Source organism: Phocoena sinus, chromosome 5 (genome assembly GCF_008692025.1).
Source record: "Phocoena sinus isolate mPhoSin1 chromosome 5, mPhoSin1.pri, whole genome shotgun sequence".
Lineage (NCBI taxonomy): Eukaryota > Metazoa > Chordata > Mammalia > Artiodactyla > Phocoenidae > Phocoena > Phocoena sinus.
In genome coordinates, this window is record NC_045767.1 from 101184677 (window position 1) to 101212529 (window position 27853).

The 27853-nt window shown below is 34.9% G+C and overlaps 1 protein-coding gene across 9 annotated transcripts in view; it reads right to left on the reverse strand.

Annotated features, from left to right (window-relative positions):
• Positions 1-27853, reverse strand: part of WDFY3 (WD repeat and FYVE domain containing 3) — a 262893-nt gene that overhangs the window by 125050 nt on the left and 109990 nt on the right. For all 9 annotated transcript variants that reach the window (XR_004349890.1, XR_004349891.1, XM_032631813.1 and 6 more), the window contains 8 exons: positions 26109-26270; positions 22049-22241; positions 20549-20735; positions 18659-18825; positions 10058-10525; positions 9051-9152; positions 5338-5531; positions 1454-1911 (listed from right to left, as the gene is read on the reverse strand). Coding sequence is in view for 7 of the 9 variants with exons in the window: in XM_032631813.1 (XP_032487704.1) it covers positions 1454-1911; positions 5338-5531; positions 9051-9152; positions 10058-10525; positions 18659-18825; positions 20549-20735; positions 22049-22241; positions 26109-26270 (1931 nt within the window). In the remaining 2 variants the exon portion in view is untranslated. The remainder of the gene's footprint in view (positions 1-1453; positions 1912-5337; positions 5532-9050; positions 9153-10057; positions 10526-18658; positions 18826-20548; positions 20736-22048; positions 22242-26108; positions 26271-27853) is intronic.

Sequence of the window (27853 nt, forward strand, 5' to 3'; positions counted from 1 at the left end):
AAGTTAACAATATATATCCATTTTTATTTTCAAGGCAGGGAAAATCTGAAAACCTTTTTTATATTACCTGTGTTTTCTATCTAAATACTACGGCCAAAGAAATAATAAGAAACAAGAAACATCTCAGTAGGTATTTCAAAGTAGATAATTTTATAGTTAAGGATATAAAAGCTTTTAGCTCTACCCAATAGAGTTACTTTATTTATGGGGCCATTATAGAAAAAATTCACTTGTTTTATGAAGTAAAACTATGGTAATGGTTAAAAGTGATAATGCTTAGGGCAAATTAGCAGCATGATCAGCATGATCACTCTCACATTATTTTCAAAGTGAGAGCTTAATTGAAAACACACTTTAAGAACTGAAAATAAGTGATTTAGGTAAAGCAGCCTTATGATCTTAGAACCCTGGATTTTCCATATCATAGATTTTATCACAATATGTTATCGTTTATTTATGTGTTTGTATTTAAGGTAAAGGATGGATATAACCAAAGTAGCCTTGTGCTGAGTTGCACCCTCAACGCCTAGCATGATGGCATGCAATAGGTGTTTGTTAAGTACTTATTTAATGAAGGAATGAGTAAATTAATCTGATGGACTCTTGAACTATAAATGTCTCCCAGGGAGATATATCATTTTTTGAGGATTATAAAATGTTAGGAATGATTATGAATGTTGAGACTATATCATCTGTCTGAAAATACATGTAATCATAACTATGTTCTATTGATAACTAATATCAATAAGTCTGGATGTACCTAACGTTCTTGAGAATAAAGAGGAAAAAGAAAACATAGGAAACACCACCATGAAAAGTAAACTTCAGGGACTTCCCTGGTGGCGCAGTGGTTAAGAATCTGCCTGCCAATGCAGAGGATATGGGTTTGATCCCTGGTCTGGGAAGATCCCATATGCTGTGGAACAACTAAGCCCATACGTCACAACTACTGAGCCTGTGCTCTAGAGCCCACGCACCACAACTACGAAGCCTGCGCACCCTAGAGCCCGTGTGCTGCAACTACTGAGCCTGCGTGCTGCAACTACTGAAGCCCGTGTGCCTAGAGCCGGTGCTTCACAAGAAGAGAAGCCACCACAATGAGAAGCCCACGCACCGCAACGAAGAGTAGCCCCCGCTCGCCGCAACTAGAGAAAGCCCACGCGTAGCAACTGAGACCCAACATGGGGGGAAAAAAAAGGAAACTTCATTGAAACTGCTCCGTTAAGTGCATTGAGAGCTTAACTCTAACCTGGTTTTACAAATAATACACAGATGTCCATGCTGAAAACCTTAAGATCAGAGCAATAGTAATATTCACAAATAAAGTGATAAGTAAATGAGAGAGAAGATTCATTTGTTTTCATTTTCTTTCAGATTAAATTATAATTTAAGCCTTAATGTTGAAGTCATACATAGTATACCCTTTAATTCAGAGCACAGAGCAGAGCCATACCTGTCAAAAGAATCTGTGGCTACTTTGTAGAGATAAATAAAGAGTTTACTGCAGTGCCGTAGAGTGGGTGACACTGAATCCATCAAGATAACGTCTTCCTCTAAAAGTCTCTGAAATGGCTGTGTATTTGAGGGGAAGACATTCATGGGGCTTATTTTTCTTAGGTCTGAGAAACAGCCAAGAAATCGAACAGCATCTGCCAACTTCTCATACTGAATCTCTGTTTTGAAGAAATGAGAGTTGGCCGGCTCATAGCGCATTGCTGCAGTCAATGTGCAGAACACAGTGTGGAGAAGTTCAAACACTTGATTCTGGTTCACTTTCTCCCAGCCATTCTTGGGTGGTGAGCTCAAAGATCTTTCCATAGCAACAAGCAAGGACGTAATGTACACAAATCCTCCAACTTTCCTAAAAACTGTTCTTGAACGATGGCTTTCTCGAAGGACTGACAGGAGGGCCTACAGGGGACAAAGAAACAACACAAACAAACACAAACTTATAATTCAAATTAAAGGAAAATAACTGTACATGAATGTCAAAGGGGAATGCCATTCTGTGAACATCTGATATGAGTATTTTTGTCATTTACCGAATAAGCAGTCTTATGAAGCATGCCAAATATTTTGCTAATTAAAAAGTGCCATATTAAAAGCAGAAGATCGTTTTAGAAAACACTATCGCATATTGCTTTTGACAGAATAATGGATATATCCAAATCCTGACCGAAAAACTTTTCCTATATATTTGATGAATAATGACATCAATGAATTCAGTGATTTTTACAAAGTAATTTTATTAAATAAGTAAAATACATATTCGAGTATAATTTTACACAATCATGAAAACTTATGACTGTGTGTATACAAAATGATTTATTCTAGAAAGGATTAGAGAGATGATCAGGGAAGCCAAGAGCTGAAGTATTCCGATTCATATAAAATGACCATATCCCGATGCTTTGGAAAGAGCAGTCACTTCAGAGGAGTTATTAGACATTCTCTCTTGCAAAGTGAACTGCGGCCTGAGGGCTGAAAGCATGCTCTTTCCCAGAATAGCTGTTAAGGCCAAACAGGTAAAACAATCTTTTATAACTATCAGTTATTTTCTGAAGTGTCATACTTTTAACATAGTTTATTATTAAAAATAACACATTATAAAATTACTTAACATTTTATGGGGCACTTACTATGTATTAGGTATTTCTTTAAGTGCTTTAATACATTAGCTTATTTAACTCTCTCAATAATCCTATGCATTGGAACTACTATTATCTGCACTTTCGAGATGAAAAATTGAGGCCCCGCGTGGTTAAATAATTTGCCAAAGGCTTATACAATGGCAAAGATAGGATTTAAATCCAGGCAGTCTGATTCCCCTACTCATGCACTTAACCATGAAGCTATACTGCCCCAAAGAGCAATTCGAAATCTGTTTGCAGATACACAGGCTCCTTTTTCCTGTTTCAGCAACTGAAACACCATGAGAACTTAATTTTGCTTAAGACACAATTTACAATCTTCCCAGTCATTACATTTGAAAAGGCCATTTTATTAAAATATCTCACACATTTCTAATAGTATTTGCAAAAGGGAAAAGCTAAATATTCATATATATAATTACCTTTTTCAAATATACTATTGATACTTTAGAAATTATGAGATTCCACTGTACATACCTATACCTTATTATTTTAAAAGACAGAAATTGTACAATCTGTATATGTAAATAAAATTTAGAAATACAGTGTATTTCTTCCATTATTCTGCAGTTAGTTTTGTTTCCGTATCTTCTCAAATTTAATAAACTGTACTTGTAATATCAACTCCTATTTACAACAAGACTTCATAACTTTTTGTTATTTTTAAGCGTCTTATAACCTAGCCTGAAGGTTAAATGCAAGGGCTAGAGTTAGAACGCTTGGGCGGAAATTTTGACCCCAACATTAAAAATCATTTCACTGTGGTCAGTTACTTAACCTTTCTGTGCCAGAGTTTCCTCTTATGTAAAATCTAGACAATAATAAGAACTTACTTTACAGGAAATAAATGTAAAACCCTTAGCAAAGTGCCTGGCATAAAAACCCATAACCATCATCATCTTCAAAAACACACTGGGGAAAAACTGGACATGTATTATTTTATATATGAGGAAGCACGAGTTAGGAGTCAAAGTAATATGTACAAAATCGTATCGCTGGTCAGAATTATGATAGGGGTCAGAAAAACAGTGCTTATTAATCCTTAGTCCAAAAGTACTCTATGTTGTGTGTTTCTGGATAAGTTCACCTCCTACTGCCTCAAAACTGGTTACTCTGTTGGCACTGTGACATTATCACAGCATAATCTCGGTATCTGAAAATTTCAAATACCATGAATAACTTAATATCCTGCTTAAATCAATAATTAATGATAATGTAGCAAATGCCAAAGTTACAAGGAGATACAGATGCGAGGTGGTTAATTAGGCAAAATCATCAGCTACATATTCACTCCATTTGCATAAATCTAATGCTTACAATTCAAATTTGTACATTGGCAGAATTATAAAATACTACATATTACAAATTAAACTACATAGGTCTGTGGCTGTCTCAACTGAATGGAGACAGTGAAAAGCAATTCTGAATGAAGCAAAAATGGAAACTGAAACTGGAATCCCAAATCCTCCTCGCTGCCTTCCAACACTACTTCATGCCCTCAAAACAGTGGAATGCTGGAGCCAGCTCACACTGGTCTGGAGAGCCAACAGTTTTATTTTTGGAATTCTGCATACCAGTTGTTAAAAACATAACCATAATTAAAAATTAAGTTCTATAAATTTAAAACTAAATTAATTATTGCAAAAACAAAAGTAGTAAATACTCAAAACTGTACTTCTTAGTTATTTTCTATATTTTATTATTTGTGCCCTTGAGATATTATAAATGGGGTGCTACTGTATACCTCTTCCCAAGCCACATTCAGTAACACATTAGCTGCCTGAAACAGGTCACAGTGGGAGTATTGACACAATGGAAATCAGTAAATGCAGCAATATCAGGACCCCCTCCTGTCTCAGAGTCAGTTATCACCATTTACCAGAACAACACTGTTTCAAAATTACAGGTCAGTTAATTGCCTCTTGTTGGCTTTATCTACCAATATTTTACAAATCCAATTACAAAGCTACCAAGAAAGGAGGAAAATGTATGTTTAAAAAGCTGGCAACCTTAATGACTTTTGAAGGCACCTGTTTTTGCCCCATAATCCCCTCAAATATACAAATGTTCCTCAATATTGATATGCATGTGGATGTCTTCCTTGTCTAAGAGATAAACTGTGGTCAGATTATTCTTGCTTTTAAGTTAAAATGCACACTCAAAATTGTCACTATGGGAATTCCCTGGCGGTCCAGTGGTTAGGACTCCTGGCTTTCACTGTCAGGGCCTGGGTTGAATCCCTGGTCGGGGAACTAAGATCCCACAAGCCATGCAGCCAGGCCAGAAAAAAAAAAAATTGTCATTATGCTCAAAACAGGGTGAAACATACAACAGCATAAAGAAAAACACACAAATTTCTCATTATTGATGAGAAATTAACTGAATAAAGCAAAAGTTTAATAAAAGAAATACATGATTCTAGAAGGGAGCTATACTTCCTGTCATGTGTGTGCCAGGAACAGGGTGAGGGTCCCAGGAGAGGAAGTCAGAGGGAAAAGAGATGGCTGTCATCCCCAGGGCCCTTGGAGGTCAGGTTAGAGACACTGGCTTTTCTTCAATTATTATTTTGACATAATTTTAGACTTGACGAAAAATTGCAAGAATAGTTCATAATAGTTTTAAGTCATTTAAAAACAGCCACAGATTTTAGTAGTAAAAATCATACCAACACACTTATCAAACTTACTCTTAGGATGTCAGTCTTCAGCTGCAGTTCTGTTGGTGGGGCTGAGTGCATCAACCCCAGGAGCGTGCCCATGTCATCATCCCCATTTGGAGAAAGCACCAACTGCTGGATCATCATCAGGGCATGCTGCCGACATTGTGGGTACCTTACTATATTATGTGCACATCTTGCGCCTCCAAATTCTCGAAAAATTCCTTGGAGGAAGGAGAAAAAAGAACAATATGGGCTAACTTAAAACATTCTAAGCCGAATGAATTAAAACCTGATCTTTTTGTAGAAAGAATAACTCTAAAGAATGCACATAAAATCCACTCAGCTATTTCACTTTTCAAATTACAATAGAAAAATCTCCTTTTAAATTTACAATTACAATACAATACAAAACTGTGGGTTGTCAGCAAAGGCATATACAAATTTTCTGTAGATTTCCTTTATGCAAGAATACCCTGGGGCTTCCCTGGTAGCGCAGTGGTTAAGAATCTTCAACTAAGCCCACGCGCCACAGCTACTGAAGCCCGTGTGCCTAGAGCCTGTGCTCTGCAACAAGAGAAGCCCACACACCTCAACGAAGAGTAGCCCCCGCTCACTGAAACCAGAGAAAAGCCAGAGCGCAGCAACGAAGACCCAACGCAGCCAAAAATAAAATAAATAAATTTGAAAGTAAAAGAAAAGGAGAGAGAGGGAGCAACTGTAAAAAAAGGAAAAAAAGAAAAAAAGCATGTCCTGGTATGATCAACAGGTCCAATTTCTCCAAATCTAGCTATTCGGAAATTTCATAGGTAGATACCAAAGAGGCCAGTATTTTTATGTAGAGGCTTTACTGAACAATACTTGAAATCAGTTTAGTAAAAGGCTTTTAGGGGCTCCCCTGGTGGTGCAGTGGTTGAGAGTCCGCCTGCCGATGCAGGGGACATGAGTTCGTGCCCCGGTCCGGGAGGATCCCGCATGCCGCGGAGTGGCTGGGCCCGTGAGCCATGGCCGCTGAGCCTCTGCGCCGCAACGGGAAAGGCCACAACAGTGAGAGGCCCGCGTACCGCAAAGGTAAAAAAAAAAGCCTTTTAGATGAACAATATTCCAAATAAATGAGGTTTAAACTGAACAAGGCTTCTAAAACAGTAGCAAGAAAACAATGGAATACATTATTCTGCAATGAGAAAAATAACAAGGAACCAAACTTTATTAGTTAGTAGAGCACACAAACAAAAAGACAAACGCTATAACAGAAAGCATTAGGCACTGCTCTGTCCCAAAGGCTTTACGTAGATTGATTTATTTAATCCTCACCCCCTACTACACAGATGAACATATGAGACATGCAGAAGTTGAGTAACTTCTCAAGAAGTTGAGTGGCCAAGGTCAGCCATACAGCTAGCAAACAGCCAGCAGGATTTATGCCTATATAGGCGCGTTCTATAGCCTGTGCTTTTGACCATGAATGATACTATTCTTATGTCAAATACCATCTTTTGAGTATGTAAAAAAAATGGACCAAGTGATCTAAATCATCAATTAGTATTTCCTCCAAAGTAACTGTTCTACCCTTTATGCTTTCAGAGTACCTTGTATATGCCACTATTGTAATAGTTTGTATCAAACCGTCTTAATATTATTTGCTTATATATTTGGTCCCCCATTAATTTGATTTCCTTTTTTTTTTATATCTTTATTGGAGTATAATTGCTTTACAATGGTATGTTAGTTTCTGCTTTATTTCCTTCTGGCCTGTGTTTCAAAAAGTGTTTCCTGAAGGAATAAATGTCAAGTATATTTTGTGGAAGTGGCCACTGTTCTCTCTATTTAGTGACTTTCTATTTGCTAACTTCATAAGAATTCTATAACCTTGAAGTGAGTGTAAGTCATGTGCCTGAGATTTAGCACATGGAAGGTTTACTTACTTCCTGGTGGTCAAGTAGTGCCCATTAGACAATCATAATAGCTAATAGTTTTTGAATACTTACTATGAGTGAAATACTGTTTTAAGTGCTTGAGATCACACAGCTAATAACATCTTTCTTAACAAGGAAAAGACAGTCAATAAGAAAAGAACTTTGTGAAAATGTCTGGCATGCTGGGAGATGGATTAAGTGACATTTGCTCTTATAGGGTCAACTCTTCAGTGGAATTGTTCAGTCTCTTCCTATGTAACTCTAGATCATGTCATAAAAAGCTGATTTGCGAAATAAATTGTTAGTACATCCTCATTACATTTCTATTTCAGCTAACTAAATTTAGTTAGTGGAAAAAAGGAGATTATGATACCACAGACAAAATGTTAGTATCATACCCATTAAATTTTATCACACTTATTGTTTGTATTACCTTCTAAATTCATTCAACTCTGTACTGGCATTTACCAAAACTGTACTTAAATAATTACTTATACAATTATGTGTTTACATCTTTCTTCATCAGGTTGTAATTCCTTTGGGGCAAGAATTATCCTTTTTTGTGGGGCTGCGTTGGGTCTTCGTTGCTGCGCGCAGGCTTTCTCTAGTTGCGGTGAGTGGGGGCTACTCTTCGTTGTGGTGCGCAGGCTTCTCATTGCGGTGGCTTCTCTTGTTGTGGAGCATGGGCTCTGGGCGCGTGGGCTTCAGTAGTTGCAGCACGTGGGCTCAGTAGTTGCAGAACTCAGGCCCTAGAGCGCACAGGCTTCAGTAGTTGTGGTATGTGGGCTCAGTAGTTGCAGTGCGCAGGCTCTAGAACACAGGCTCGGTGGTTGTGGCGTGCGGGCTTAGTTGCTCCATGGCATGTGGGATCTTCCCAGACCAGGGATCGAACCCGTGTCCCCTGCATTGGCAGGCGGATTCTTAACCACTGTACCACCAGGGAAGTCCAAGAATTATCTCTGCATTTTGAACGCCTAGCATGGTGTCTAGGACACATGACATATTTTATATGTTGCATGTTGGGCTCCTCCGCGTTCAGGCAAATAGGCATGCATTTGTGTGTTTGCTAGTTCATTTATTTGTTCATTAACTCATTCATTTCTAGCTTGCCATAACACTTAAAATACAATTCAAGTTCCTCAGCATGGCCTAAAAAAGCTCTATATGATCTGGGCTCAGCCTACTCATCTGAACTCACCTCCTCATCACTTATTCCTTTCAAGTTGTATTGACATTGGTGCCTGGGAGGTTTCTGACATTGGCTGAAATTTTAAGTAAACTTTTTCAAAAGCAAGTGTGATATTTTATAAATACAGTTGGACCGTTTATTAATGACAGGTAGAAAAAGACTGAAGAAAAGTTGAGATTAAAGATAAACAAAAGATTTACTGAATCCATTTTTACCTGGGAGAGGCAAGTTTTATTCTTTTCAGTATTTCCCTAAGGTTGTAACATTATAATACTCTGACTTGAATTACTAAATAATTAAGAGAATCACCATGTTTTGGCAAATATTTAAATAAGCAAAGTTATTTGATGAAGAGTCTGTACTATATAAGTAAAAAAACAGAAAAAGAATACTTCAAACACAAGGCATACAATAAAACATAAGAATATATTTTGAAGTAATAATAATGTTATATATTTTGCCATTCATAAACTTAGGAAAGTCAAAAGTATTGCATTTCTAGAGATATGATAGTGCCATCACTGAATCAGTAGTTTTTCCTCTAAGAGACAGGAGCATTTCAGAAGCAAGAATCATTACAGAAGACAGACCAGAGGTAATATCCTCCCAAAGCATTTGCTAGAAAATTTTCTAATTACCTGCATTTGTGTTTGATCCTTGAAGAAGCACTGTCAAGGTCTCCATGACCAACAAAGCCAGGTGTTTTTGGTCTTCAAATGAACTATTATTTCTTGAGTCCCCTAGGAAAAAAGAATTAAAGGTCCAAATCACAGAAGTTATAAGCTTACTTTTTTTCTGGATTTAGCATTTTTTAAATAACTTAAAAAATAATTCCTATCACTTTTACCATCAACACAACTTACTAATACAGCCTTTAAAAATGATACACATGTCTACCAGCTACCAAAAGTGAAGTCAAAATCAATGTTCATAGATTTCATTTTGGTGTGGCTAGAAAGCTAGAGCTACCTAACAAATATTAAAAAGGAAAATGCCAATCAAAGTAAAATGTATCCTTCTCACAGGTGCTTTCCTAATCAAGGAGGTCAACAGAAGAATGCTAGATTTTAATGCACCAAAGAGAATGAAGAGTTTATGAATAGTGCTGTCTATTCAACTTGCATTAATTCATTCAACATGTTTAATACTAAGTGCCAGATACTACTATGCTTTAAACAGATTTATCAGGAAGGACGAAAAACATCAAATTTAAGGTACCTAATGATAATACATATGTGTATATATAATATCACTAAAAAGATATATTTGCTCTCTATAATTAATAAAAACATTTCAAGGCACCTAAACATCCCAACTGTTTCTAGAAGCTGTTTTTATTCCCTCTTAGAAACAAAGTAGTAGACATTGGTCACGTGGATCATAAATGTTTTCCTCAGTTTTTACCTTAAATTCTCTTCCACCACAACATACTTCTGTAGTACCCCCCAACCCCCTGCCTTTCCCCAATTCCCTAACAGAGGTTGAATGAACAAGTTAACTTGTGGGAAACATTCACAAGGATCTCATAATAAAGCACATTATTAAGTAATTCAAATCAATAACAAAATGACAGGCAAAACATGAACAAAACACCCTGCTCAAACCCCTTTGTCAAATAAAAATAAAATTATGGAAAGTGCTTTACCTTGTTCATGTAGTGCCTGAGTTGGATCCTTCAAGAGGGCAGCATATTTGTGCAAAAGGTTTACCATGACCTCCAGAAGGCCCACCTCCCTGAACACGTCTTTAAATATGTAGTCATGTCGTGTAAACTTAAGAAGTGTTTTCATTGCAACAATGCTACAGTGGTAAGAAGAGCTAGATTTTAAGAGGATGCTAACACTAATAAGTTCTTTACAAGGGATATAATTTAAGCTAAAAACGACAAACTCCAGCATCTCGAAGTATTTGTTTTGTACTTCTGGGAGTTTAGAAATCTTTTCTGCAAACTGTGACAGTGTGTGCTGTGACTCTAGGATGAAATAATTGGCATTGTCAGCCATGTAAATATTTGTGATGGCATCAAGAATGATGTGGGCAAGGAAGTTGGTTTTTGCTTTTAAAAATGCATTCTGAAGAACTGCAAAGGCCTGGATGTTTCTCACACTGTGACCTAAAATAGAAAACAAGAACACAAAAGTCAGTGCTATGTGATATTTTCAACATGGCAAACAAGTCTATTTATTTATTTTTAAAATATGGAATTTAATAAATTTATTTATTTTTGGCTGCGTTGGGTCTTTGTTGCTACACGCAGGCTTTCTCCAGCTGCGGCGAGTGGGGGCTACTCTTCGTTGCGATGTGCTGCCTTCTCATTGTGGTGGCTTCTCTTGTTGTGGAGCAGGGGCTCTAGGCGCGCGGGCTTCAGTAGTTGTGGCACACGGGCTCAGCAGTTGTGGCTCGCGGGCTCTAGAGCACAAGCTCAGTAGTTGTGGCGCATGGGCTCAGCTGCTCTGAGGCATGTGGGATCTTCCTGGACCAGGGCTTGAACCCCTGTCCCCTGCATTGGCAGGCAGATTCTTTTTTTCTTTTTTCTTTTTTTGGTAATCAAAATAATATCTTTATTAATTTAATTTTTTAACACCTTTATTGGAGTATAATAGCTTTACAATGGTGTGTTAGTTTCTGCTTTATAACAACGTGAATCAGTTATACATATACATATGTCCCCATATCTCTTCCCTCTTGCATCTCCCTCCCTCCTACCCTCCCTATCCCACCGCTCTAGGTGGTCACAAAGCACCAAGCTGATCTCCCTGGCAGGCAGATTCTTAACCACTGTGCCACCAGGGAAGTCCCAAAACAAGTCTATTTAAACAGATTATGAATTGTAACATCTATCAACTATTTACTAAGAATACATCCTGTTTTCACAAAAGGTCTTCTTTGTCTTCAACAGGTTCAGTCATTTAATTAAAAATAAATAACACTAATTAAGCTTTTAATGCAGCATTATGAATATTCTGATTCCAGAATAGTATATATTGAAACATCAGACTGTTTTAGAAAAAATAAAGCAAATTATACAGGTCTAGGCTTCAGAGTTTGGAAATGTGCAGGAGTGTTACTTTTTATTATCTGTAAGATTGACCTTGACTATAAGAACAGTTACCTCTCAGTGTGAAAAGACTTTCAGGCTGAAGAGGTAACAGGCATAAGAACAGCAAAAATGGCAGCAGGAAAACAGGAGGGGAAAAAAATTCTCTAAGTTCCAGTTTTACATTTTTAATTATAACATTAGAACTTTCATGAAATTTTAATTCGGAAATTTATTTTGTTTTCAAGCTGGAAGTGCAATTTGTTTACATACACATTTGTTAAAGCAATTTATGGCCAGCTACTAGCTATATTTATAAATATCTGATTTTCAAACACACCAACTAGAAAAAACAAAAATCTGTATATAATAGCTCTTGTGAGGCAAATTAGTGACAATCATTATAAAGAAATTAACATAGGAAATATGTGAGGCAAATGAAAACAAGCGTTTGTCGATAAAAACTGTCCCCAGGTTCACAACCATTAGGAATATAAAGCATTTGCAAGAGTGACCAAACAGTTAACACAGAGCCTTACAGAATCAGCTGCATTTTAGAAATAGGATAAACACAGAACGAGGAAAAATATAAAATGGGTTAGAAAGACTGCTCAGAAATTCTGGTTTGGACATTATCTGAAAAATGCAAAGATTTAAAAAAATCTTCAGTCTATACGTGACTTTAAATTTCTGTTTGTTTATAACATACAAACTTATTCCATGTGTGCCAAATGTCAAATCCTTACTTCCAGTTCCTTATTAACGTGATGCTTGCTCTTTTTGAGTACATCTTTACTTTTTATTACCTGCAGGTAGTCAAAAACCAAGCTTTGATAGACTGATGAACATACAAATGTACAAGTCTGACTACGTGTGATTAATAAGGTTAAAGAATAACTCTAATCAATATTTTGCATGTTTGGGCTATATGACAATATCACTTCTCACCATAAAGAAAGGGGTTAGAAAGAGCTGAACTTAGGGTAATGTGGGAAAATTTAGATTTTTCCGAGTTTAATTTTCATGATCTGGTTTTAAGTGATGTCACTGACAAAAGATAAGGCATATTAACCACCAACCCCAAAGAGCTGAACTGAACACAATGTGTAAAAATACACACAATTAAAAGTCAAATGTAAAATGTGGTAATCCTCGCATATAAAGATAACAGTAGAAATGCAGTGGTCAGAGGAATTTTGGCTCTTTGTAATTGCTTTTTACTTACAGTAAGTAAGTAATGAACCTGCTCTGATTCATTACTTACTCTTTAATCCCCCTTGTTATCCAATTCATCTAGGGGCCATTAGCAAGTAGTTAAAGTAGGTTGATCAGAGTAAATGACCAAGGAACATCAAGACTAACTGGTCTCCAAGACCAGCTTCAAGAGCAGAGCATTTTAACCAATGCAATCAGTCTTATACTAACATGTAAAATTCAATCATTCCTGTGACTAATCCAGAAAAAGATTTTGTAATATTATTTCCAAATTTAGTACACCTTATATACAATGAAACTAAACAGAATCTAATAATTTGGCTTTCTATCAGGAAAAATGATCTAAAGGAATGTCAGAACTCTAATTCCAAAATTAGTGGCATACACATTTGAAGTGTTGATGGTATCAGGAGTAATTATTCAGGACTGTCATAGCCATTAAATTCCTACAATATTTAATTGGGAAGGGAGCATAATTAAATCTAAAAGATAATTAAAAGATTGCTCTGGGCTTCCCTGGTGGCGCAGTGGTTGAGAGTCCGCCTGCCAATGCAGGGGACACGGGTTCGTGCCCCGGTCCGGGAAGATCCCACATGCCGCGGAGCGGCTGGGCCCGTGAGCCATGGCTGCTGAGCCTGCGCGTCCGGAGCCTGTGCTCCGCAACAGGAGAGGCCACAACAGTGAGAGGCCCGCGTACCGCAAAAAAAAAAAAAAAAAAAAAAAAAAAAAAAAAAAAAAAAAGATTGCTCTATATGAGACAGGAATATCCCCTAAATATTGACACATAAATACTCTAATATTTTAACTAAACAGATATATCCTGTATAAGTTTCAAAATTTGCATTAACTGACTAAAATCTGTTTAGCACACAAATAACTAAAATAAGAGTAAAGTAAGGAAATCATTCTAACAGATGACAATCACCATGTCATTACTCTCAAGTCTATATAAGCAGAAACAAAAGAAACTAATTATTCTAAGGTTTAGAAGAACAAGTGTATATACAACAAAGAATAGAGCTTTCCTATTTTCAGAATCTAATGTAAAAGTGAACGCTTGAAAAAAGAGCTTATATGACACAAGCATAAGCAAAATGTAAAATGAAATAAGAATAAAGGTCTAAATAAAGAAATGCAAGCATTCATTCAGTAAACAGACACTGAATATTATTTTTCAGATTCCAAGTCACCAGAGTTTGATTCCATGCAACACTGCAGAGGACGGCTCTGAGGAGTAGAGATGAATAGAAAGGTGAACAGTTACAAAGACACCTATGGTAATCCAGGTGAGTGATCTGTACAGCCTCAACTAAGGTAGTGGCAGTAGGGCTGTTACCAGAAGGGAGGAAATTAATAAACGTTTAGGAAGTATAAGACAGAAAGTAACGAATGAATTACACATGTGAGTGACCAATCAGAATGACAGCTGGCTATAGACAATCCTCAGGGTTATACTCCCGCAAGCCAGCTGAACATCAGCCCTGGCCACATTGGCATCCAATATAAAGTGAACCAGAATAGATAAAAAGCTCTCAAAAGTAAACCCATGGGGCTTCCCTGGTGGCGCAGTGGTTGAGAGTCCGTCTGCCGATACAGGGGACACGGGTTCGTTCCCCGGTCCGGGAAGATCCCACATGCCGCGGAGCGGCTAGGCCCGTGAGCCATGGCCGCTGAGTCTGCGCGTCCGGAGCCTGTGCTCCGCAACGGGAGAGGCCACAACAGTGAGAGGCCCGCGTACCGCAAAAAAAAAAAAAAAAAAAGTAAACCCATGATGAACAATGCAAGGCACTTTGGTTACTAGCATGAACAAAAATATGAGAAAGGAAAAAATACATTATCCTTTTATATTGGTTAATGTGTTATGAGAATTAATGTGTTACAAGACAATGTTTGTAAAGGTGAAGCCACAGAAAAGTTCTGAAAAAGACAGGTATGGTCTTTTTTTATGAAGAGATATATTCTCTATTAAACATGTATTAAAAGCACTCGCTGTGTTTAGGGAACAAATTTGGAAGCTCTGGAGAGCTATGAATTACAGAGCACAACCTTGCAAAGATGTTTCTAGCATAGTTAAGGTAAAAAACCACCATGGAGTTGTTATTAAACAGAAGGACTGCTACATTTTTCTTTAATTTCCTTCTTTAGAAAAATCTATCTGCTGGTGAGGATACAAAGTTTTATAAAAAGCATTTGCTATATAATATAGAAACGGGAGTCATTTTCAAGCTTTAACATACACACACAGATACATCTACCAGCTTCACTAATAACTCAGTCTACTTTTTCTTTTAAATTTTATATTTCTATACTGTTTCACTTGACCTAAAATCAGCAGTAAAAATAAGGTAGGTAAACTGTATCTATGTACAGAGCAATATAAGGCAGATATATTCATGTTTTCTCTTTTAAATGTAATTATCAATGAATGGGTAAAAATTCCTTGGTAACAGGAATTTTCTTTTCATAGATAATGAAAGGGAAACCAGTGACGTCAAGGAAAATATTCCCCAAAGTACCGCTAAGAAATAACTGACAAAAAGTATGATAGTGTCAAATATATCAGAATATACACAGCTCCAACTTATAAATAATCCAGACCAAAGAGTTAAAATCTGTAAAGGACTATCACTGCCTCATTCTATCAATGTTTAATAAACATGGCCTCATCACAGCTGGATTTCCTCATCTCCATTCCTGTGCAATAGTCCATTATCTCTTCTATAAACTACAACAAGCAATCCAAAATGAAATTACAAAAACAATTTTATTCACAACAGTATCAAAAAGAATAAAATATTTAAGAATAAATTTAACAAAAGAATTGAAAGTTCTATACAATGGACACTATATAACATTGCTGAGAGAAAATACTAGGACCCAAATAAGGGATAGTTGTCTGCTCATGAATTGAAGGACTCAATACTGTTAAGCTGTCAAGTCTCTCCAAACTGATCTATAGATTCAATGTACTCCCAATGAATATCTCAGCAGGCTTTTTTTCTTGTTTTCAATAATTGACAAATTATTAAATTCATATGGAAGTTCAAAGGACCTAGAATAGCCAAGATAATTTTGAAAAGGAAGAACAAAACTGGACAACTTAAATGACTCTATTTCAAGACTTTAAAGATATAGCAATCAAGACCATAAAGTATTGGCTTAAGGATAGACACATTAATGGAGCAGAACTGAGACAGAGTTCCAAATGTATCATTATATAATCTTTTTCAATAAACAGTCCTAGCATGTGTGCATATCCGTATCGGGAAAATAAACAAACAAACCTTACTTCCTACCATATACAAAAATTAACTTGAAAGGTATCATAGACCTTAGTGTAAGAGTTAAAATATGAAACTCCTAGAAGAAATCAGGAGATCTCAGTGAATTTGGGTTAAGATTTCTTCAGTATGAGGCAAAACCCACAAAATATTTTAAAAGTGATAAATTGGACTTCATCAAAATTAAAAACTTGTGATCTTCAAAGATATTACCAAGAAAAGGCACAACAAGACTAAGAGAACATACTTACAAAATGTATGTATCTTATAAAGGACTTATCCAGAATATCTGAAGAACTCTTAAAATTCTAGTAAAACAAACAATCCTATCAAAAATTAGACACAGAGATCTGAACCAAAGTAGAGACACAGACAGCAAATAAGAACATAAAAAGATGCTTGAAATATTTTAGAAAAAGGCAAATTATATTTTAAAAAAGATACTATTACATACTTGAATATCTAAAATTAAGACTAATAACACCAAATGTTTCTGAGGATGTAAAGCAAACTTTCATACATAGCTGATGTGAATGCAAAATGGGACAGCCACTTTAGAAAACAGTTTGGCAGTTTCTCATAAAGTTAAACATACATCTACCATATGAATCAGTAATTCCACTGCTTGGTATCACCCCAAAGAAATGAAAACATATGTCCACACAAAGACTTGTTTTATACGAAAGTTTCTGGTACATTTATTCATGACAGTTAAATAAACACCATCAACTGCTGAACGGATAAACAAATTGCAGGATATCTAAACAATGAAATACTATCCAGAATTAAAAAGGAACTTCAGACATATGCAATAACATGGATAAATGTTGAAAATGAACAAAGCCAGATACAAGAAACTACATAATTTATGAGTCTAGTTTATGAAATTCTAGAAAGGGCAAAACCAAAGCAGATCCGTGGTTACCAGGGCAAGGGGATAATGAGGGGGGGGCACTGAATACAAAAAGGAACAAGGGAACGTTTAGAAGGATGGGAATATTCCATATCATGATTATGGTGGTGACAGCACAACCACATATATTTACCTAAACTCATCAAACTCAACACTTAAAGTGTATACATTTTAATATATACAAATTATATCTCAATACTGCTGACAAAAAATAAAATATATTCCACATTCCCTTTATGTGGAATAGAACTATCTACTTTAGCCTGTATAATAACTCTACAAAGTAGGTCATGGGAAAGAGATAATTTTAAGTTATAAATGAAACTTAAAATGATCTAGCTTGACCCATTTTATAGAATATTACATCAATGTTTCTGAAGAAGAAATTGATATCTAGAAAGGTTAGGTCACTCATGATTACCTCAATTCTGACTCTTAGGGCAACGTCCTTTCTAGCTAACCTTGTTTTCATAAACATGTCACTGAATTCTCAAAATAATCCCCAGAGGTGCTAGGTTATCTACGTATCATCCTTGTTATGGATCAGGCAGACATATGAAGAAGGTTAATTTAGATGCATTAATTATCTCATTATAGTAGTGTAATTTCAAAATTATACTCTGTAACTAAATATTATGTCAGTGTTACAAGCAGATTGAGTAACCAAATGAAACAATGAAATCTAAAATAGGATGTATATTGCTGAGCTATTTTTAGTTTGAACTCATAGAGTTAATTGTAGAATACTCAAGCTAGAGTCAACGAATTAGAAGAGTTAATTTAATATTGTTCCTTAATATTAAATAAAATGAAGCCTTGAACTGCTCAGTAAGATATTCCTAGATTTTGCTTATTTAAAAAGTTCTGTATAACCTATACACTGACGGTACATCTTATGGAAGTTTGACAACTTCAATCTAAGTTGTGACTTTTCAATATAATTTTCTCCAGTAAATTAAATTTAGGATTTTCTAGTATATCTATTTATTCTGACTTAAAAATTTATAACTGCTAGCTTCTATGTCATAAAATACACAGATAATGTACTGTGAAATTTAAATAACCAGACATACTGATACTTTTCGGCTAGTTAAGTTTTACATGCAAATATCATAATTGTATTGAATACTTAGTACGTAACGATAATGTGAAAGGAACTATTAGAGGCCTGTGGGCTCAGATTCTTTCAGAATGGTTATTATGCATTTAAAAAGTGAAAAAAAACAATAAAACTAGCTTGCACTCTTACATAATTAAATGTTATTAATTATACAATAAATTTTCTTAGTAAAAGATCACTAGATGAAGAACCAAAGTTAGGAAATCTGAACTATAAAAATTATTCTCTGACCCGAAAATATGTAATGTAACTTCTCTGTACCTAGGTTTGCTTAAATAAAATATAAGCATGTACACCTGTGTTTTCTATATACCTCTTACATAGAGACAGGTATAGAGATCAGAGTGTGAATCAAGTTCCATCCACATAAATTGGAAATGTGTGGAGTGTCAACATTCGACAGAGGCATGTTTGGATTATTAAACCGTTTGAACATTAAAATGAAATACTAAAATATAAATCTTACTGCTTTATAAAATATTTTCATATTATATTCAAGTATTTGATCTGCTAAAGACTGTCACTCAAGAAATTATACCACAGAAAGCACCAACTTTAAAGAAAAACAGCATATTACTTTTCTATAAATAACATAAATGAAGAGCAATCAAAATCTGACTAATTCATTCTTTCTCTATTTCTTTGAGTGGCTCAGAATGAGGGGAAAAAAAAAGACTCACCTTTGCCTGCAGGCTGAGGTACTGCAAATCCAGGCAATAAAAAGGGTGCCCCTGTGGTAATACCAGCTGGTTTTAGTTCACTGACACCATATGTTGTTAGGGAAGTTATCAGATTAACCAGATCTTTCAAGGCATCTTTGGATTCTGCCTCTTTTGCTTGTTCCAATCTAGGAAAAGTATGATTTAGCAAATATATTTTCTCTTGTGTTGTATTTTCAAATTTAATACAGAAAGAAAATTTCAATTTTATATGCAATACATAAATGTATAGAGTACTACAAGAAGTTTCTTCTTACATTTTTTCCTATATGAAAACATACTATTTTTATAAATCCACAAATTTTATTATAAGATATGATGGTGCATTTGAAAGAAATTATACCAATAGTCAGGACACCTGATAAATGCTGATTTTGCCACTAACAGTATTATTTTAGGTAAATCACTAATCTTTGGTATAGAAAGTCTCTATAATATAAAAGGATTCAATTAAATATCTCTTAAGTTCCTTAAGGCTCTAAGGTTATAAAAGTTTCACTGTTTATAACCAAAAACCTTATCTACCATTTCTTTCCTAAGAAATTTTCTCTGTTAATTTTTTTTTAACATCTTTACTGGAGTATAATTGCTTTCCTCTGTTAATTTTAAAAAGCGAATTCCTTGGGAAGATTTGTAAGATTTTACCTGTATTTCATTAATTAATTCAAATACTCGCATTAGAATACACTTAAATAAACTTCTGAGAGTCTCTAACAATTTTTGAAAAGTCTTAATTCCTTTAAAGTTGTCTTTTTTTAATGTGAAAAGTTTTAATAATATTTTCATACCATACACAGAATGTTGTAACCTGTTTCTTTCATTAACTAGTGTTATGCACATGCCTCTCCGTGTTAGTATAAACTCGCAATAGATATGCTTTTAATGGCTATAGAGAGCCAACCGTTGATTTGGGGAGTGGAGGGTGGGACAGCTAGTAGATACCAGAATTCAGGAGCACTAACATGCATAAAACTTTGTGTGCCTTAGAATTATATCTTTAGGATCAATAAACATAAGTGAAATTATTTTGTAAACGAGTGTCAACATTTTTAAGGCTCTTGAATTCTCAAAGGACTGCATCAATTAGTAATGTGAATTAGTTATTTCATAAACTTTCATATGTCCTCGTTTGGAAATTAGGATATATATGCAAGATTATATTCTTGGGGGTTGCCTAGTATTAAGTAATGGCAATGAGGTCAAACTGGTGTTAGAAATAAAAAGTTTACAAAATAGTGCTGGTTTACAGTAAATCAAATGATTTAAAAATAATTAATGGCTCAGGAACAACTATCAAGACAAGAGTATCTTCTTCCTAATAAACTTGTAACCAGCCATTTTCCCAGTATGTACATGGAACATTTGGGATGAAAAAGAAGGCTAGTGAAACATTTTTAGACTGACATTTGTTTTATATATATATTTGTAATGTCTCATTCAATCTACAAAATTACTCTTGTTATTAACTACATTAATAGTAACACTGGAGTTACTGGTAAGGAAAATCAAAAATATAATTAAGCAAGAAGAGTTTACACTTCAGGAAGATGTTAATTAGTTCATTCAAACTCTTCTCCCTCAGCTACTAAAGAAGAGCAGATTTCTTCTTCACATCTAACTACTGACTCCACGTTTGCAGCCTACATTTTCCAAATTAACTCTAAATTCATACTTTGAACTCTCTTGACAGAACAGGAATAAAAAGAAGTGATTAAAGCTAAGAGGATAAAGTATACATTAAATAAGTGATTGGTTGATTTCTTCTTCCCTATAAGCCCAAACTACATTGTTTCCTTTGATGAAAAGACTAAGTAGAAATTTAAAATATATTCTTAAATTATGGGGTTTTACCTAAGCAAGAGATCACAAAGGAAACTGTATCCTTGCCATATCCGAAAATCATCCAAAAGAGTTTGGGAAACATCACTGGAATCTTTGAGGAAACAAGAAAGTCCAGCAAACATTTCAACAATTTCTAGGGGAGACAGGTCATCTGATTGCTGCATATTCTGAACACACGTAGATAAACATTCTTTTTCTGTAAAAATAAAGAACTGAATAAGTATATATATGTATAATTTGTCAACTGCTTAAGAAAATTTCCTTCATTCTTAACTGGTGTTTAATAAAACATTAAATTTTAGTGTATCTATAAAATATTGTAAGATAAATGTTACACATTCTAAAAGCCAATGTAAGATTCAAATTGACTGAGGAAGCTCTACCTCTAAGTAGTAAACAAAGAGTAATACAGGAAGTGTTAAAAATTAGTTGACATTTATTACAGTTTTTACATCATATTTAGATGTTTTACTATTCAACAAAATGCCTGCTGACATATGATATTTTTGATTTTTATGAATATAGTAAAAAGTGGAAAAAATAAAAAAAACTAGCTTCTAAGTTTAAGAAGAAAAATCTACTAATTAGTTAAAAGTTATAATTAGAGTGAATATAGACTACTGACATACAAAAATACTTAAGGAAATAAAATTTTAAAAATTATGTTTGTACTATATATTTACTAGTTTAAAACACAGTTATACCCCATAATAACTTTTGGGATTGGAGGTGTTTCAAAGAAGACATTCCTCTCTTACCTTTAATTAAATTTATTTGTCTTAAGAAACCCAGTGTCATGTAACAAAAACTAACAAGATTTAACATAACAACGGAGGCAAGAAACATTGAATGACTCACTGACCTCAGGTAAGTGAATAGTTGTACTAAAAATTATTTTGAAAGATTTTTCAGTTTATGTGTATCTATATCTGTATCTATATATATAGAGAGAGAGATATATATACATCTATATATATACGTAAATGGACTATTTGAGATGCTACAACTGTCTCCTATTTCTCCTAATTAGACATTTTAAGGGATAGCTGACACATATTTATGAGTTAAACAGAATGGACAATTTCTCCTCAGTGCTGATAAACAATCTACCTAATTTTATTTATGCTGCATTGGACAGGTTGTCTACTCATGAAATATCTTCAGAAAGACTTTAACTATAGCTTCTCAAAAAAACTCTTTTTATTCAGCAAAAAAGGAGGGAAGAATAGGCTATGACATAGAACTTACATTATATTACAATTGACCATTTACATAACAAAGCAGTTATTTTAACTCTTGTAGATATCCATCATTTGGAACATGAGAATTTCTTATACCTGAAATGCCTCACAAATAAAAAATAAATTTTTTTCTCCTGGCCAATATACTTTTAATTTAAAATAGAATCTTTGAAGAATTGAGAGATAAAAACAAATTTCCCATCATATGAGGAGAGAAAAGTGGAGGAAATTCAGAGCACCTAAAATGAATACATTACGAGATATTCACCGTGAATATACTTCACAACATTGACACTGAGACCATGTCGGGATATGGTCATAAGGACTTCTCCGGCACTCTTCCTCCAAGGCAGGTTATAGGGAGGGCACCAAGAGGTTATTGCACTGAATAAAAGCTGGAGATCGTCTTTTTGAGCCAGCTCCTCGGCCGGAGAAACAAAACTGCAGAGTTTCACTAAGATCTAAAGAACAAACAAAATATGTACATAAATAAATGAATGGTTGGGGAAAGGGAGGAGCTAGAAAAGGACTAGATCTGATTATTAAAAACTCTGAAAGTTCAGGGTTAGTACTGAGCGACATCATTAAAGCCACAATGATGAGTGCTCTAACTTAGGCAACATTAAAAAAGACCTACAATTTAGAAGTGTGTTATGGTAAAACAGTTAATCACCTCTACTTTTATCAGCTTATTTTTTTTTAAAAAATGTTCTATGTTTACCATCCTCTCTTTACCATGGTATTTTTTTTTTTTTGCATTGCTTTACCCTACCATGAAACGGAATAAATCAAAGGTTAACTTTCAAGATCAGCACTCTAGTTTTCTATCGATAATTTGGTTCCTTAACTCTTAGTTTGTCATAGGTGAAATGTAATTTTCTTCTCTAAAAGGAACAGTTGTAGGGAGACAAGAAAGTAGAAATAGGTTTTTTAAAAGTAAAAGTATTCTCAAATTGTTCCAACTTCTATACAAGTAGAAGGGGATATGAGAACTAAAAAATCATCTTAATTCAGAAGTATCAGTTATGTCTAGTAGTCAAAAATCTTCTAAAGCATGATTCAACACTTCTTAAACCCTGGAATGAGAACTTATTCCTTACCTATGGTTTGCAAAATACACACTGCACAAGTGTTTACAGCCCTAAGGGACTGCTACTTGGAGAATGCAGCTATGGTTTCTGCCCTCAATGGACCTTTTTCTTCTAATCTCGATTTGGTGTCAGAAAAAGTTAATTTTTCTTCTCTGTGCTAAATTTTCTCATCTAAATATTTTTTAAACTTTATAAAATAAATAAAATAAAATTGGAGTATTTTAATATTTGTGGGGAAACTACTAAACAGAAAAAAGTATTTGAAGTATGTTTTGTCCGAGAAAGCTAGGTCTTCCTATTTCCTTCAATGCAAAATTTTACTTAAATACAAGAATTTCTAATTCATAGCCGCCAAATACCAGGGAAAAAAATTAAGAATTCAGAGAAACAACAAAATATTTATAAAATCTGTAAGTGCAGGCAATCCCCCCCACCAAAAAAATGTCTGGAAACACTGTTGGATACCGAATTTCCATTCATACATGTAACGTGTATCTTTTTCCATATGTGTTAAATGAAACAAAAAAGATATATGAAAAAAAGATAATCAATTGCAGCAAAAAAAAGCTCAGAAGAGTGTATTGTTGATTATACTTTTTGTTGGTTTTCACACTACCCTTATGTGATTAGAGGGACAGATGTCATTTCTCTAATCTGTAACATAAAAACAAACCTGAAAATAAAATACTTTTTTCCAAATCAAATCTTTGTCCTCAAAAATAAGCTAGATATAATTCCTTGATGTTGACTCTTAAGATAACTAGTTCTTAATCTTCAAAGGCAAAAGACTTCTTAAAATAATCTAGTATAATCCTTTCATTTTACAGAAGAGAAAACTGAAGAGTCTACTCATTCCTCTTCGGCCCCTACACTAACCACTTCTATTTGTAGGGACTCTGTTATAAAGTCCAGCCAACTGTGGCAGAGCAGTAATTGGCCACATCAATGCAAATGCAAAGCAAAAAAAACCAAAAAAACCTACATGAAGCAGTACCAACTGCTAAGGTCCCAGGAAACCATCTGTCACAAAATATAAACATAGGGATTTCATCTATCATAAACACTATGTGTTCTGAAAACATTTAATAAGTTGTGCCCATTGTTTTTCTAGACAAAATGATGAAAACAATGTCCAGCCTGCAATGAGGAACTAAAAAAGGTAAGTGAGACACTAAAGGAGTACTGGACTAGGTGGTGGGAGAGCTAGGCTCTAATCACTGCCACGCACCTGCTGTGGATCGGTTTCCATAACTGTAAATGAAGCGTTTCATTTAAATTTTCTTTTGAGTTCCTTTTGGCCTTTAACATTCAATGATTCCAATATGCTAAAATGAATCCCACGTTTAGTTCAAAGTCAGCACCCAGTGTTTTCAGATATAGAAAAAATTAAGTTTTAGGGAAAAAAATCTCTGCTACTTATTTAGTGTTAAATATATAAAATTCAGCTTCCTCGCGTTGTGTCTAAGTGAGATGATGGATGTTCACTAAACACTGTGGTCCTCATTTCATGATGTATGTAAGTCTAATCACCATGCTGCACACCTTAAACTTCAACAGTGCTGTAAGTCAATTATAGCTCAATAAAAGTGGAAGAAAAAAACATTCAGCTTCCATTTATTGCCTAAGGTATTAATTAGTTCTACAGAAGGGCTTTATTGAAACAGGGCTCTAGTCTGATTACCAAAGACTAACCCACTCCATTCATCAATGTCTTAAAATAGCTTTAATTCCTATGTGATTTACTCTTTTATTTATTCCCACTGCTCTTCTCATCCAATCTAATTGAGGGGTTAGATAAACCTCAAGTTTAATCCCATTTCTGCCATCCACTCACATCACCATTTTTGAGGAAAACAGAAGCTCTGAAGTCATGGATTGTCTTGTAAATTCACACGAGATAAGGGATGCTAAACACCAGCACAAAAGTATCTAATAAATCAAGTGTTGAATAAATATTTTTTGAATTAGTATTTTATTGATAATCTTGTCTTTTCCTTTCTAAACCATCTTGGTCTCCCTCTTCCCGATCTTCATTGCTAGACCTCAACAAAGCCTGGAGCATTCCTGGAGCAACGACCCCAGTTACACCAGGTGTCATCAACATGGGTCCCCAACTCTACCGCACCTACTGCAGATCCACTGTCGTCTCTGTTCTCTCTTCCTACTCTCACAGATTATGGCGCTGGTGGTGGCAACAGCAGGAATCACATTTATTTATTAAAAAATAAATATTTTTATTTCATGTCTACTATGTCTGAAGCAGAGAACCATAGCTTTGGTTATTATTCATTTAATCTTTCCCAAAATCCTTGGCATCTTATTTCAGAAAACGGGACTCAAACAGGTGTTGGTTTTTTAAATTGAGGCATAAAAACACATAACAAAATTTAACCATCTTAAATCATACGCAAATATAGAGTACAGTAGTGTTAACTACATGCACATTATTGTGCAACACATCTCTAGAGCATTTTCCTCTTGCAAAACTGAAACTCTGTAACACGGAACAACAACTTTCTTTTCCCCACCTCCCAGCCCCTGGCAACCAACACTCGACTTTTAAAAGTTTGACCACTTTACTTATAAATGGAACCATGCAGTATTTATCGTCTTGTGTCAAACATGTATTTTTACATGGACAGATTATATTCTAAATGTTTGTAGTTTGTTTGTTTTGAAAATTTTCTCCCAAGAAAGGATATCAAAATGATGATAATATTTCCAGGCTAGCTAACAAAGGTATACTTAATCTGCTAATGCTATTAAAAGAAGAGTGGCAACAGTGGGAAAGAAGGGCTTTATAGGCAGGGAGCAGAGGAGGTGGCAGCAGCCACTAAAATAAACTGTCTTTTCTAAGCTAAATATTTATAGAGGCTAAGGACTTCCTATATTTAGACAGCAACAAAACAGAATTTCTTGACATTAGAAGAAATATTATGCAAAACTTAATTATATTGTCAATAAAAGTTTTCCTTGCTTAGTTCATTTTAGAGATGTCTTTGCTATATCAAAGGTAACCTCTGTTCAGAGAAACAAATTTGTTAATCCCTCATCTAAATATTCTTCAAAAGAAATGTGCAGATTCAAGAAATGTGACAGATGAGATAAAGTGAACTTATAATAAACAGCATGAAATACTATAGAAAATGGAATAGGCAGGACATCTATTTAAGGAGTGTACCTGTTACACTTTAAATAGAGTGGTATAGATGGCCAGGCAAATAGCACCTTCCATACCTGTACAAAAACTTTCTGGAGTAGTCCACGACGTTCTGCTAGAGGTAGCTCATTCTGTGCACCTCCAACTGCCTCAGGCACATGTGGAAGGTCAAAAAACAGATATAAACATTTAACCAGGGTGGAAGGCACTGACATCGTTGTCATGCAGTCCACGGTTTTCTGGAAAACAAACCGATAAATAAGTGAATAGACAGATAGACAGATAGACATAACTGTACTTGGTGTAGCTAAGTAAGCTCAAATTTTAAGCCAGAAAATTATATATCAAAATAACTTTTTAAATGCCTGAAAAAAAATTAAAATGACTCCATGCTGACAAATACGTATTTCCTATTTGGACAAATTTGCTGTAACCAAATATTGAGAAGTTTGTTATTTAGTAAGGTATTTATTAGGTTGACTATTAAGAGGCAGCATGTTACAAAGAACATAAACTTTAGGATTTAGAAAAGATTTTAACCATGAACTTATTAGGCAAGCTAATTTTGTTAGACCTCACCTTTCTCTCCTATAAAATGGATATAATAGTACATATCGCTTAGGGTTAATATGAGGGTTATATAACAAATGCAAAGATACACTGAGTACTAAATTATATATTAGTAGTTGCTTTACTATCACTTTTATTTTTATTGTAGATTCTTAGGGTTGGAAGGGCACTTGAAGGATATAGCCATCATTGACACAAAAAAATTTCTACATTATTTTCAAAGATTACTAAAGGAAGAAATTTTAGACATTCTTATGGTGAACATTTCAGCACTGTTAAGAAATATGATATAATAATTATAAAAATCTTTCCATGGTACAGTTTGGAATAGAAAGTTTTTCTATGCTGGAGATCAACAGGTTAGCATCATCTGTTGATCTGTTTATCAATTTTGACATTAAACATTTCCTGAATGCCTAGGGTATGTCAGTCAGTGTGTTGGGAGCTCGGCATGCAATGATGAAGGATCCCTGCCCTTCAGAAGACTGTAGTCTAGAGCAGAAGCAGGTTTGTTAATAACTATGATTTAATCTCTTATGTGTAACAATGGTAGTACATTCAGGCTAATATAAAAGGGAATGATCACCACTGGCAGGAGTAGAATGGAAAAGTGTCGGAATTAAAACAAGAGGGGAAAGATCACCTGGAAGATACACAGGAGCTTAGGCCATATGGTACAGAATGTTTCAGGAACCTGAGTCCAAAACTGCTGACTCCTGAAAAGCCACAATAATAATGTCTAATCTTTAATGAGTGTTTATTATATAACAGGCATAAAGCTAAGCACTTTAAATACATGCTCTCACCTATTTCTCAAGTCATCCCTACAAGGTAGATTTTATTACTATACACTCCTTACTTTACAAAGGGAGCAACTGAGGCTCATCACTTATATACCCTGTCTGGGGTTAGAGAGCGGGTTAAGTGGCCCTTGGTTTATACATGCTCAATGACCTATGCGTGTGGTCTCCCATTTTACTTTTACTTTTATTTTGCTGGGATTGGAGAACCAATGAAGTGTTACAAAGGCGTTATAGAATCAGATTTTAGAAAATTAGCTGGTGATAGTATAGACCATAGATTAAAGTGCAGGAAGGCGAGAGCAATTAGGAAACTAGTACCGAAAACCGTAAGAACGGCCGGGCTTGAACTAATGCAGTAGCCGGGTGACGGGGAGGAGAGAGCGCCTAAGGAACAATCCTTTCCAAGATCTGGCCCCTTTCTACATATCCACTATCATTTCCCTCTTCTA